Consider the following 15,432-nt stretch of genomic DNA (forward strand, 5'->3'; position numbering starts at 1 on the left):
TAGTAAATAAATGTTGCCATTATATAAAAAGGGTAATAAATCATGACCACATAAAGTATATCTCCAAAATACAAGTTTATTTAATACCGGCAAATTTCATTTCACCATATGAATAGAATAAATGAGTCTTTCAAGAGGTGTAGAAATCCATTTGATAAAATTCAGCACCCATTTATAATAAAAACTCCTGGCAAAGTAGGAATAGAAATAAACTTCTTCAACATAATAAAGGGTATCTGTGAAAATCCTACAATGAGCATCAAGCCCTTTCTCCTAAGATCAGTGTCAAAGCTAGGAAATCCAATCCCAACATTATATTATTCATCAGGCAAGCCAAAAACAAAAACAAGCATAAAGAGGAAATAATAAATTATCCCTATGTGTGAATGACAAAATGACTTATGTAGAAAATCTTTGTTGTTGTTGTTGTTATGTTGTTATGGGCCGTCCAAATCGGACCTGACTCAAAGAGACCCCTCCTTGAGTTTCCAAGGTAGTATCACTAGAGAAGTATATTGCCCCATCTTCCTTCCAAGGAGTGGCTGGTGGGCTTGAACCTTAGGAATTTAAAAGCAACTACTAAAATTAATAAATGAATAGAACAAGGTCATAGAATGTAAGGTTAATGTGCAAAAATCATTAATATTATATACTAGTGGCAGATAACTTTAAATGTTAGTAGAATTCCATTCATGGCACTGTTCAAACTAAAAATACTTCAAATTTCTACAACATGTGTATAAGAACTCTTTACTGAAAATTATAGAACATAACTGAGAAAAATTGGAAGAATTAAATAATATCTATAAATGGAAAACTCAATATTGTTAGGATATGAGTGTCCTCCAAATTTAACTATATAAAATTTCAATAAAAATTCCAGGGTACCTTTTGGTATTAATCGACAAACTGATTCTAAAATATGATTGAAAATTCAAAACATCTAGAACACTCAAAGCAATGTTAACAAAAGAAAAATCAAGGCTGGACAACTTATTTGAAGATTTACTACAATGCTGCAATAACTAAAAGACTAGTATAAAGGTAATATTGGTTAAAGAACAGACTGATAGATTACGGAGGAGCAGAGAAAGACCATAAATAGACTTAAGCATGTAGGTCAATTGATTTTTTGTCAAATGAGCCAAGGCAATTCAATAGCAAAGGAACTTCTCTTTAATAAATAGTATTGAAATAGTTGGACATCAGTGTAAAAAATTTGAAAATTAACCCTTATCTCAAACCCTATTCGAAAGTTAACACAAAATATATCATAGACTAAATGTAAAAATTAAAACATAAAACTCCTTGAAGAAAATATAGGGGAAATAATCTTTGAGATCTTGGAGTAGGCAAAGATTTCTTAAATAGGTCAGAAAAGGTACAAACAACAAAAGGGGGGTAAAAAGAATTTAGGAAAAAAAAAAAGTTCTTTGAAATATCTTACTTAGTAAATAAAAACATAAGCCACAGAAAGAAAATACTCACTATACATACATCTCACAAAGTACTTCTAACCAGAATATAAAAAGAATGTAACCCATTAAGAATATTAACAACTCACACAATAAACAAAAGATTTTAAAAGATTCATCATGAAAGATGATATACAAATGAAGTAATTGTAATCAGGGAAATGCAAATTAAAATCACAATAAAATACCACCACACACTCATTAAAAGGAACAGCTAGAATTAAAGACGGATAGTATCAAATATTTGCAAGGATGTAGAGAACTAGAAATCTCATCTATTTCTTGTGGGAATGTAAAATGATAAAATCACTTTGAAAAGAAATTTGGCAATTTTTTAAAATTTTAACAGACATTGCTCCTACTATCTAGCCATTACACCCCTACGTATTTACCTGAGAGAAGTGAAATCATAGATTCACACTAAACATTTGTATATGACTGTTCATAGCAGTTTTGTTTCTGCCTTGGAGGATTTTATCTTAAGACTAAATAAAGAAAATGTTCAGGTTTGTCATGCACAAACTCAGTTTATTGTAATGTAGTCATGATAAGGCACACAAGTAAGACCTCAAGATATTCATTTAGCAGTGAAGAATCAAAACTGACAAATATAATGTTAGTTTAATGTCAGAGTCCAAATCTTTACACTGCAGACATTTACCTTTAATGAGTGGTTTTTGGGGAGGAGACTTGACCACCTCTTGAACCCAGAGGAGGTCTTCCTCAGGTTGATTGTGCTAAGCAATATCTCAGTAAGCTCTTAGTCTTCAGACAGACAATGAGAATTTTCCTTTGGTCTTCTACAAAAATGAACAGAAATTCAAGCCTTATATACCATGTCATATTTAACTATAATTGGTATACTTTATTGCCAGTGAAGACACTGCTGTATGACATTTATGTTTTGTTAACGTATAGAGATTTGAATTATTGCACATTACAGCATGCCATGTTTATGTTCTTCTGTTTACTGCATATGTTTCAAGGCCAATTGAATAATTAAAAATTATGGTAATTGTTTAGTGAAATATTTATACTTTGCTAATTTATGGAGATTTGATTAATGTTCTGTTCCATTATCACAGTGCAGGTGCAGAGGCCATTTTAGGGAAATTATTTTTGACATACTTTATCTATTTCCAAGTTTAGAGCAACTTTTTAATGACTAATATTTAATGGTTAAAAAATGTTATAGAAGTATACATGTTTCCATTTCTGAGGTCAGAAATTCTCTATTTCTTATTTCACATTATAGGTGACTTATATATATGTGTTTAAAAGCATTATAAAAAATCATAACAGTATAAAATCATAGAAGCATATATGATAGTAATTTATATAACTTGAGAGTATTATAAAAGTATAAATAATAATTTCAATAGACAAAAACTTGGAGGGAAAAATAAAAGTAAATATCTATCAATAGGTAAATAGATTAAAAAAAATGGCTTATCCATGGAGCAGCATACTACTCAGAAATAAAAAAAAAATAAACTGCTGACACCTGATAACTCCTCAAACCATTATGCCAAAAGAAAGAACCTATGCACAAAACAGTACATACTATATGATTCATTTTACATAAAATACTAAATAATCTATAGTGAGAATAACAGAAGTTAAGATCAGAAGTTTCCTGGGACCAGGGCCAGAGGGACTGATGGACTTGAATGAGAGATGATGAACATTTTTGGGTACATGAAACTGTTCCATATGTTGATTGTGGTGTTGGTTTCATGGGTACATACCTGTATAATGGTAAGAATTCATTCATTTTTATATGAAGTTTATTATATGTAAATGATTGCCCAATAAAGTTGATAAGGAAAAAATGACAGCATATTTGAAATCAACTCTATACCTCTTCTGAAGCTTGGTTGATAGGCTGGTGTCCTTAGTCGTCATATGAGTTTGTGTGTGCTGAAAGGACTTTAAAAATTTTTAGAGTGGTATTGTTGGACTCAGGTCCTGAAAGGAGTGTCGGCGCGAGGAAGCTACCACTGACACGATAATGCAAAAGCAAAAGGAAAGTTTATTGGCTAGCTCGAGCTAGGGTCTCTGCTTACAATGACGCAGCAGTTTGGGCAAAAGACCCCGTGCTCTCCTACTATTACATTTTTATAGGAAAAATATAGGGTGGAGTAACACCAAGGCAAAGGGGTACAAATGATTGGTTGTTGCTAGGGGGTAGAAAAGGAGGGGAGGGGGTTTGAGGTAAAGCCCTGAGGTGTGGGGGACGTGCTGGAGTCCCTGGCACTAATGACTCCTGGTTAAAGAATAATTACCTGGAGGGGAGGTAAAGCCCTGAGGCATGGGGGACATGCTGGAGTCAGGTAAAGCTCTGAGGCGTGGGGGATGTGCTGGAATCCCCGCACTAAAGACTCCTGGTTAAAGAATAATTACCTGGAGGGCATTAGTACAAAACGAGTGGTCTCACAGTATGAGTTAAAGGATTGCCACTACTATGTCTTGGGAAAGTTGGAAAACTTGTTAAAGGTGACACGGCAGGACTATTGCCCAATTCACCTCCACTCCAAATAATAATAGTAAATCTAACTTTGTTCTTCATTCATGCCAAGGACACGTTTAAGATTTACCTTTTGCTGAGTTTTTCCCTCCAACACTTGAAACACACACACACATTTTTGTGATCTGAAATGAGTTTAAAGAAATCTTTTGCAACTGTAATGAAATACAGAGCCTGGAAATTGAAAATGCAAGAATAAATTCTTATGTAGCCATATGTGTCTATAAATGTACTTTTCTTAATTATATGTACTTTCTTGCTTCTGAAACTGCCATGACATCTTCCTGGCAGGGTGCACTGGTATCCAAGGACAGGGCTGGTCCATGAGATTTTCTCAGGCCATGGGAACTGGGTAACTATTTGGAATCTGGTGAGCTATGTAAAAGAGTTTTAGTCTGTGGCAGTAATATGCAAATCTTTGAGTTTCAATTATATCCCTGAAATTTTCTTTGGATTTGAGAATCAAATGAACTCTTAGATCCCTAGATCCCACTTAAATAAACAGGAAAAAAAAAAAAAACCCACCCTGCTTTTTCTGGTTCTGTAAAACAGTGTCTAGTTCTTCATCTTATATTTCACTCCTTTGAATGTGATCTGAACTCTATAGGTGAAATAAATAAGGGTTCTAAGATCCATATGCATATTGCTCAAGGTCATGCAGAAGGTAAAATTAAATTAAATAAACTGACTGAGTTTGGACAAAGCCACTAAGTTTCTTTTGGATTTATTTTAAAACCATAAATGACTATTTTATTTCATGTTTTCAAACACTCAGCAAAGGGTTTCTTGAGATGTGACCTCAGTTTGCTTAAATAAAATAGGCCACTATGATGACATCTTTGTAAAATATGAATTAAAAGTATGACACAAATAGATAGATTGATAGATATTTTCCAGATCTCCCATGTGTCGGACACCAACAGGGCATTACATACACAAGAGACTCATTAAGGGAAATTTCTATACGAGAAAATGGGGAGGGATCCCACGGAGGCATGTGAGCTGTCACATCAAGGTACACGTTGATCTCAGGTGTAGGATGGAAGGGAAGGAAAGATATTGGGTTGAATTGTCTTATTTCAGTTCAGAGGGAGTTTGTCAAACCTGCTGGGGAGACCTTAGACTAAGGACACCCATCTGAAGCGTCCTGCACCATCTTAGACTGGGCCTTCCTTAGTGCTCCTGCCACACCTAGGCCTCAGCTGACAGTCCATGGGAGTCACAGAACAGCTGGTCAGTTTCGTTCCTTGAAGTTGGGGATCTGAGAAACTCCAACTGCCACAGATAGAGAGATGATAGAGAGATAGAGAGGACAGAGCAGGATTGGAAAGCACAAATATATAAATTTACAGTAGTTATCTCTGAGAGGGATTATGGGACATTTTTTTTTTTTTTTTTCCTTTGTGCTTTTATATTTTCTAAAAGTTCTATACTTCAACATGTATACTTGTAAGCAACTGTGGTTTGTTATTTTGGCAGGTCTTGTTCTATAATAAAAAAATCTTTTAATAATTTCAGAAATATAAAATGCTTTAGGGGTGCATGTGTACGTGTGTCTGTGTCTGTGTCTGTGTCTGTGTGCTTGGGCCAGTTTGCACTAGGTTGATTCTTTTCAATCTTGCTGAGCATCTTGTCTTCCCATAAAAAATTAAAATAAAAAAAATCAAACACTAGAAACTTCTCTTTCAAAAAAGCAAGGCGAAAAATCAAAAACTAAACCCAATACCATCAAGTTAATTCTGACTCCCAGTGAACCTATTGGACAGAGTAGAACTGCCTCATCTTTCTGGTAGCAGAGTGTCTCATCTTTCTGCCACTGAGTAGCTGATGGGTTTGAACCCAAAATTTAACTAAACGAGGCCACATCTCAACTACTATGGTTAGTAGTTGAACGTCTTAACCATTGTACCACCAAAGCTCCTGTGAGAAGGAGGAGAGTCTGTTTAAAACCTTCTATCCACATTCATTTACCTCACCAATCTTATTAGCTACCGGCTGCTTATTACATTAAAAAGCCAGAACTAATCCATGTGCTCAAATTATATGTTCTAAACTCTCTGAAGAAACACAATGAAATTACTTTGGGGGAGAGGGGCAGTCACAGATTAAAAACTAAAAACCAAACTCACTATCGGCAAGTAGGTTTCCGAGGCGGTATCACTACAGAAGTAGATTGCCCAACCTTCCTTCCGAGGAGTGCTGGTGGGTTTGAACAGCCAGATTAGGACCTTGTAAAATGCAAAAGGAAGTTATTTGAGAGCTTGTAACTACTTTATAATACAAGTTCATTCAACTGTATGGTCTTCTGGGTTATAGAAGCCTGTGTGACAAAGGAAGGTTCATGTAGATCGAACCTGTGAGCAGAGAAGCCAATGTTTGCCCTCCCGTCCCCTTTCCCCATCAACAAAACCCATTAGCAATGATGCATCCTACTTGAGGGTCAGTGCTGGCACACAGTAAATGCTCAGTGATTGAAAGCTGCTTGTATCATACTTTTTATTCACAGAAATGAAAGAAATTTATATTGATTAATTAATATTAATTATTAATGTTAGTATCTTTTGTGTGATTTATTGTTGTAGAAAGTATTCCTAATTCATGTTCATTCTCCTTGTTTCCTTTCTTTTTTTTCCCTTTAGGTCTTATACAATATATTAATTGCTTTCACAAAGATGCACAAATTTGAAGACATAGAACCTGTTGACATTTTGGCTGGATGTGCCAGGTTCATTATTGTGGGACTTGGGGGAGTATTTTTTGGCATCATTTTTGGATTCATTTCTGCTTTTATCACACGCTTCACTCAGAATATATCTGCAATTGAACCACTCATCGTCTTCATGTTCAGTTATTTGTCCTACTTGGTTGCTGAAACTCTCTACCTCTCTGGCATCCTGGCGTGAGTACAAACCAAGGATAAACTCTCAGAGGTGTAAGAGACAATTCAGAACAATATTGTGTGGACAAAGCATCTGGAAAAGGCAGGACTTCTGAAGCTAATCCTCCAAGGTGTCGCAGGATTCAGTAGTTTTAAACTTTTGTAAGGTCTGACTCAGGTGCTTTGCCAAACAAATGTTCTCTCCAACATTTGCATTTGCTCTCTTCTCATTATTTGCCTGAGGAGAGCATGGTAATTATAAGGTCAATTCAGAATGGTCAGAAAACCTGATGCTAAAAAGAGCAGGGAGAAAGCTCAGGTTAAATTCTCATATCAGTGGTTATTTTCTTCCTTGAAAAATTAATTATTGTAAAGTTAAAGGGAAGCATGCTATGATGAACTGTGGATCCTGGACTTGGCCTTTAGCCTTTTTGCTCAAACCACATAGCGCACCATGACTCTGCAGTGTGGACTGAAACTAGGTTGATGGAATAAGACTAGGAATTTTTATTTTTTTTTCCTAATGAAAATATGTTTAACTGTTTATCTTTGCATAGATGTTGGTATATGGCCTTTCAACTTGGTTTAGTATGTCTTGCCATATTCTTATTTTTATGATGGTATCTTCAGACCCTGTGACTCAGAAAGAAAGATTTAATAAAAATTTCTATTTTAATTATATCTAGTAGTGTAAACTCTAGACCTCCATCACCTTCCCAGCTAGAAAATGATCAAAACTGCTAAGACAAGCACACTTCTTCTTTTTTTACCATAATTGCTAGGTGGCTGCAGTATAGAAGTATTTTGAATTAAAAATTCCTCATAAAATGATTGTAAGAAATACTGTTCACTTGGAGGAAATGAGGACCTTGGTAAATTATTCTTTTTAGGCAACTGAAATGAATCTATTTAGTTTAAGGGAAAGTGAAGTAGAAAAGAAAAGATGGAACTGGCAAAGCTCATGCTGAGGGAAGGTACTATAGAAACCAGTCTACTTCTGACTTACCCACATGAATTACATGCTACTTGAAAGGAGCTCTGGTAGTATAGGGGGTAACACATTTGGCTGCTAACCAGAAGGCCCACAGCTCAAATCTACCAGTTGCTTTGCTGGAGGAAGATGAGGTAATCTACTTCCACAAAGATTTATAGCCTTGGAAACCCAATGGGGTCACTGTGAGTCAGAATCGACTCAATGGCAGTGGGTTTGGTTTTTGGTATTTTATTGTGATGAACTCATACCCTGTACCCCTTCCCACCACCCTCTTCTTTACCTTATGGAAACCCCTTGAGGAAGAAAAGGAAGGAAAAAAAAGAAAAAAACAGTCTGTGGAAAGTCTGCAGCCAGAGAAGGGGATTGGAAGAGACATTCTGAAATACAATAGAATTTGCATCCCTGTGGCACTGCTGATAGGGAGGAATTTTAATGCAATGGAAAAAACTTGATTCTCTCTTAGACTCTGTTTTTTTCACAGAATCACGGCCTGTGCAGTGACAATGAAAAAATACGTGGAAGAAAATGTGTCCCAGACATCGTACACGACCATCAAGTATTTCATGAAGATGCTGAGCAGTGTCAGCGAGACCCTGATCTTCATCTTCATGGGCGTGTCCACCGTTGGAAAGAACCATGAATGGAACTGGGCCTTTGTCTGTTTCACCCTGGTTTTCTGCCAGATTTGGAGAGCCATTAGTAAGAAACTTCAGGGGCCCTCAAGAGTCTCCTGCCTTTTTATTTTTTCTTGTGCATCCCTTCAATGTAAAAATAAATAAATAAGTAGCAAGTTGGTGCTAACTGGTTTTACTGGTTAGGGGAGTACAGGCATCATGTAGTGACCAGGAATGCTTTCTATTTGCTCAATCAATCAGCTCAAAGTAATTAGTGTTTGATAAGATTCTGCACTGATTTGGCTGGAGCAAAGGAGTACTTATTTAATTGAAGAGAGAAGTTTCACATCAACACATTTAAATATAACTCAGTAAATTTATCCTTGTTCTCTTCACTTCTTTGCCAATTTTTACCCTCTTGCACCTTAAATCATATATAGATTATGAACTGTGGGTATTTACACTTTTGTTACAGGAAAAGTGAGATTTCACAAATTGTATTTTATGTCATGCAAGGATTGTTAGAAAATAGTTCATTAAATAGTATAGGCAGTTTTATTTGAGGGTTCAGTGTATATGTATGTGTGTATGATATATATAGAAAACCAAAGACAAGTAAATGAATCTTCATTTTAAAAAGTGCTTAGTATTCATATGGGAACTGTAAGGCAACTCTATGATACAACTGTAGTCACCCCTATAACATAATCCTAGTTTTAAAAAATGAGGTGTCTTGAGTAGTGGCTGCTGATTTCTGTTTTAAGATCTAAAGAACAGCATTGAATACTGAACTACAATATGTATGTTGCCCTTTGTCTAGAAGTCATTATATTTTAAAATGACTTTGATATTTGAAGCTGAAGACTCAGTGCTACTGGAGTCATCAAGACAATTACTCAAAGAGAAATTAGGAGAAATGGTTGAGAAACTATCTTGAATGTATCAAACAGAATCTAGGAAAGGATAACAAGAATGAAGAAATATTAAAATATTCATGAAAGTAACTCAAAATATATATGCCGTTTGGGCCTCAGGAGAGAAATGGGGAAAAAAAAAAAAAGCATATAGTTTATAATCTCAGTTCAAGTCCGGGCACTATTAGTCGTTAACTATTTGACCTTGGACAAGACATTTAACTGCTAATAATCTTTTTCTTCAACCACAAAATAATAGGTTTGGACAAGAAAGAATTCTCAGGTCCCTTTTAGTTTTAACATTCCATGAGTTTATAGGGAAGTAGAGGTAATGTGAAGGGAGGCAATACTGCATATAGGTTAAGCCCAACCAACAAGAAGAGGAACCATATAGGCAATGAATAATAGGGTGGATACTTCAACATTAAAGGAGCTCTGGTGGTAGTCAAATGCCTTAGACATTTGACTACCAACCAGAAGGTTGGTATTCAAACCCACTAGGTACTCTGCAGAAGGAAGACTGGGCAAACTACTTCCATAAAGATTTACCAACTCAGAAACCCAATGGCAGTGAGTTTGGTTTTTTTTTTTTTTTTGGTAGTACAGTGCCTAAGGCATTTGACTGCTAACCAGAATGTTGGCGGTTCAAACCCACAAGCTGTTCTGTGGAAGGAACATGGGGCAATTGACTTCCATAAAGATTTACCACCTCAGAACCCCAGTGGTGGTCACTTTGAGTTGGAATCTACTCAATGGCAGTGAATTTCTTTTATACTTATCTCAACATTTTTGACCCTTAGTTTTATAGCTGAGGAAATTGACTCTGATGGAACAGTCACGAGAGTGGATGACCAGCTTGGCTCATATCATAGTGACTGAAAGAGCCAGATGTCAGAATCTGGTTCTCTGACTCTCAACCCTGTTCATTAGCTAATAATAGCTCACATTTATGAAGATTTATAGTAGATGTTGTTGTTGTTAGTTGCCATGGAGTCAATTCCAACTCGTAATGACCCCATTTGTGCAGAGTAGACTGTTCCATAGAGTTTTATTGACTGGACCTATCAGAAGTAGATCACCAGGCCTGCTTTCCAAGGCATCTCTGGGTGAGTTCGACCAACCTACCTTTTGGCTAGTAGTGGAGTGCTTAACTGCTTGTGCCTCCCAGGGACTACAATTATGTAAGGCCCTGGTTTGTGTTCCTTACTAATGTTGTTGTTGTTGCTCTTGTTATATGCCGTCAAGTTGGACCTGACTCATAGCGACCCCTCCCTCCTTGGGTTTCAGAGGCAGTATCACTACGGAAGTAGATTGCCCAACCTCCCTTCCAAGGAGTGGCTGGTGGGTTTGAACCATCAGCCTTCTGGTTAGCAGTCAAGTGCCTTAGGCATTATGCTACCAGAGCTCCCCCTTATAGACAGTAAGTGTATTTATTTAATCCTAATGCATGCCTTTTGAAGTTAATGCTTGTCTTGTCTCCATTGAGCAGATGGGGAAACTGAGGGCATGGAAAAATTATGGACCTTGTTCAAAGTCTTGTAACTATCATGTGGAAGAGCCAAGAAAAACAAAACAAAATGAATAAATAATTTTAAACGTTTTCATCTTTTGTACTATCAATGTCCCAATTGTCAAAGGCAATGTGAAGACTTGCTGTGAGTTTGTTTGGTTGGAAGTTACATGAGGCAATTGCGAGTTGGGGATGGAAGGTCAGTATGGCTAGAAAACACCTCTACGTTTTTAGCAAGCATCATCAGTCACCTCCTCAAGCTTAAAGAACTCACTTTTGAACACTTGACAACTTCCTTTCTTGTTTTCATTGAAGTCAAGAAGGAATGAACTAACATAAAGGATTTTCTCTCTCTGCAGAGACCAGGGCCATGGAGAGAGCTCTACTCACATTCAAAATAAGTGTCCTCTTTTGGCTACATAATGAGAACATGAGATTATAAGAATATTTTTATGCCCCAAATCATATCCTTGTTTTAACTAGTTTTGAAAGACAAAGCAAAAATTATTAATGTAGATTGGAAAATACATACCATTTTTTGAATCAAGCAGTATCAAGATTTTTTTATACACACACACACACATTCACACATACACATAATGCTAAGAAGCTTCCCCAGAAGACTTCAAACTGGAAAACTCTGCCTCACTACTAGAAAGCGAAAGGGTTCATAACAACCTAGGCAGTATCTCCATGGAAATAGATTGCAATCTTCCTTTCGAGGAGTGGCTGGTGCGTTTGAATGTCCAGCCTTCTGGTTAGCAGTTAAATGCCTTAGGCACTATGCTACCAGGGCTCCTGAAAGGGTTGCAAGTCATTCTATTTGGGATCAACAGTCATGGGTGTGTGATGGAACTAGAGCACAGTGTTTGAAGAGCACGTACATACTGCCTTGATTCAGTAGCACTGTGGATGATTCATGTATGACTCTCTGTTCTAATGCTTCTTTTCGTCTTTCTAGGCGTATTCACTCTCTTCTATGTCAGCAACCAGTTTCGGACTTTCCCCTTCTCCATTAAGGACCAGTGCATAATTTTCTACAGTGGTGTTCGAGGAGCTGGAAGTTTTTCACTTGCATTTTTGCTTCCCCTGTCTCTTTATCCTAGGAAGAAAATGTTTGTCACTGCTACCCTAGTAGTTATATATTTTACAGTGTTTATTCAGGTTAGTAGATTTCTTTCATATTTAAACTAAATAGCTTCTTTCAGGAATATATATTCAATTTCTATAATACAACAATAACAAAAAGCACTTTATCTGATTTTCAGGTCTATACTCAATATAAAAAAATTCTCAGATATTTTTAGATCATGTTTGTGGTCTTCCTTTAACCTCTAAAATATGTTGCCTTTCAATCAATAAAGCATATTAATCAAAATACTACTAAGTAACAGGTGAATGATAGCTATTCTACCATGCATTTCTGAAAATGATATTCTAAATAATAAGAATTTTCTCCTTTATTTTTAATTTTGTCCTTTCTTTAATACTAGACAGCATGAATTTTTGTTTTAACTAAAGTTAGCTCCATCTAACTAAAATAACCAAAGCTATTTTAAGAAATGAAATCAAATTCTTGTTTTAAAATACAGACAATAATACCTATTCTTATTGCAGAACCAAAGGGTTAATTAAAAACTAAAGTAGTTAACCCTGACATATTTATTTGTACAGAAAAAGCCAGTACAAATACACAGACACACACACAAATTACAGATCCTAATAGTTTTGCTAATAGATTTGCTGTATGTAGTAACACTCTCCACCACAACAAATCCTTTATTTTTTTATTTGCAATCTAGGGAATCACAATTGGTCCTCTTGTCAGGTACTTGGATGTTAAAAAGACCAATAAAAAAGAATCTATCAATGAAGAGCTTCATATCCGTGTAAGTTATCTGTTTCTCATAATTAATGAATTTTTAAAAAATATTCCTGATTTGTCAGCTGTGGAAGTAATCTGTAGCTTTGATGAGATACGTATTTATAACTAGACTTACAGCCTCTTTCTTCCCCAGCTCCACATAGAATTACTTTACTAGTTTCCTGCTGCTGCTGTAAGAAATCACCACAAATTTAGTGACCTAAAACAACATAAATTTATTATCTTATAGTTTTGAAGGTCAGAAGTCAAAAATGGCTTTCATTGGGCTAAAATTAAGGTGTCAGGAGGCCTGCCTTCCTTTCTGTAGATTCTAGGGGAGAATCAGTTTTCTTGCCTTTCCAACTTCTAGAGGTTGCCTGGATTCCTTGGTTCATGCTATTCCATCCTCAAAGCCAGCAATGGCCAGTCTAATCTTACATCACATCACTGTGACATTGACCTTTCTGCTTCCCTCTTCCCCATTTAAGGGCCCTTATAGTTCTGGTGGTATAGTGCCTAAGGCATTTAACTGCTAACCAGAAGGCTGGCAGTTCAAACCCATGAGCCACTCCATGGAAGGAAGATTGGGCAATCTACTTCCATACTGACACTGCCTAAGAAACCCAAGGAGGGGTTGTCATGAGTTGGATCCGACTTGATGGCAGTGAGTTTGGCTTTTGTTTTGTTTTTGTGGTTATTAAATGGGCTACATGACAATAGCTTTTGATGATTACATTGGACTCACCTGGATACTCCATGATAGTCTCCCTGTCTTAAATTCACCTAATTATCAACTCTAATTTCACCTGTTCCCTTAATTCTTCCTTGGTATATAATTTGAAATATTCACAGGCTCTCAGAATCAGGATGTAGGCATATTTGGGAGGTTAGCCATTATGGTGTCTACCATAATCAGTCATCTGACTACTGAAAATTTATATCTGTCCCAGGTACAGAATACAGTCATTCTACCCTCACATCCGACTCGATGGCACATAACAACAACAACAACAACCCTCACATCATCAAATGTCTCAACCCATTACAGCATCAACCCAAAGTTCAAATTCTCATCTAATCTTATCAACCTAAAAGTGTCAAATCTCATCATTTAAACTAACTAAATTAGGCATGGGTGACTCTCTGAGCATAATCCATCCAAAGGCACAATTCCTGTAAATCTATGAACCTGTGAAACTCAGGAAACCAATTATCTGCTCCCAAAATACCATGATGAGGCAGAGTAAAGATGGTGTGGGTGTGGCATGACCTCCTCTAATTTCACAAGTGAGCAGGAGGATCAAGATCAACATCAATAGCCCAAGGCTGATTCCTATGGGGTAAAGGTCAGACATGTCACTACCCTCCTGTCTTTTTGTTAATTCTAATGATACCCATTGTCCTTCCCTTGGCATGTTCTACTTCTCTGAGGGTTTGATAATTCATTGCAACAGTCTAGAACTCTCAGACAATACTCCTAATCATGGAAATTTTGGGAGAAGTAACAGACTACAGTTCAGGATCAGGAACACTCAGTTTACAATTCCTCTATCAGGACAGGTTCCCTCCTCTAGGTCCAAAGGCAAGTCTCTCTCTGGCCCTTGGCCTCTTGACCTGGCCTGTGCCTTCATCAAGCAAGTATTACAAAGCTCTTTTAACCCTATGAATAATTTCCCAGATGCCTGAACGCACTCAACTTTCTTGCTCTGGGGCCCAGGAAGCCCATTGCTCTTTTTCATGCCAGTCTCTTGGTTTTGCTGCCTCTGCTGCTGCCATTTCTCTGTGGCTGCTTCTCACCATCTCTGATGTCACAGCTCTGTCTACTGGGTCTAGGAAGTTTAGGGCAGGGATCTTGGGCATAAAGTATACTTTCTACTCCTGGCTCTTCATACTTGATGGCAGTGAGATCCACTCTTTCTACCTCTGGGATTGTTCATTTTAAGCCTAGCAGGATGACAAAATTGACCAATCTCTAAGTTAGTGTTCCACACAACTTATTTACATGGTGTTACTTACACAAATGTGCCATGTACCTTATTTACATTATTAGTAAGCTATTCAATCCCTTTGGTGGGCCACACTCAGCTCCCATGTACACAGTCGCATACAGTCATCCAGTGGGAGTCACAAAGACCATGGCTAGAAGGGCCATACAAGCAATTCACTGCACCATAGGCAGGCACAGGTAATAGTTACAGGCCTTTCCTTTCAAACTAGGGAGAAAATGGGAAAAAAATGAATAAATAAGGAAAAAAGGGTCACAAGCAAATTCAAAATCTAACTGGGAAAACTCTATTTGGTTTCAAGGCCTGAGTATAATCTTCTGTGTTTCTTTGCTCCATCTCCATGCATTCAGTTCCATCCTTTAACTAATAATTCTTTTCTCATGAAAGGTAGCATTATCAGCTCAGTAGTTTATCAGCCTGTTTCTTACACCAGAATTTTGGGGTTTTCAATCTTCTTTCCTGTTGTCCTCTCTCTGTCTCTTTTGATATAGCTGGACTGATTCTGTCAGAGTTCATTCAAAGAAGCTGAATAGATATTAAAAGATGAAGGTTGGGCAATCCTACTTCTGTAGTGATACTGCCTCGGAAACCCAAGGAGGGGTCGCTATGAGTCGGGGCCGACTCGACGGCACACAACAACAACAACAACA

General features: G+C 36.9%; 1 protein-coding gene across 1 annotated transcript in view; it reads left to right on the forward strand.

The window, feature by feature from the left end:
• SLC9A4 (solute carrier family 9 member A4) overlaps positions 1-15,432 on the forward strand; it is a 97,625-nt gene that overhangs the window by 37,560 nt on the left and 44,633 nt on the right. Inside the window, exons 3-6 of the mRNA XM_007959489.1 lie at positions 6,642-6,901; positions 8,356-8,573; positions 11,874-12,076; positions 12,715-12,801. Of these exons, the coding sequence (XP_007957680.1) occupies positions 6,642-6,901; positions 8,356-8,573; positions 11,874-12,076; positions 12,715-12,801 (768 nt within the window). The remainder of the gene's footprint in view (positions 1-6,641; positions 6,902-8,355; positions 8,574-11,873; positions 12,077-12,714; positions 12,802-15,432) is intronic.

The sequence above is a fragment of the Orycteropus afer genome, unplaced genomic scaffold (assembly GCF_000298275.1).
Source record: "Orycteropus afer afer isolate SDZICR_OR568_19922 unplaced genomic scaffold, OryAfe1.0 scaffold00017, whole genome shotgun sequence".
Classification (NCBI taxonomy): Eukaryota; Metazoa; Chordata; class Mammalia; order Tubulidentata; family Orycteropodidae; genus Orycteropus; species Orycteropus afer.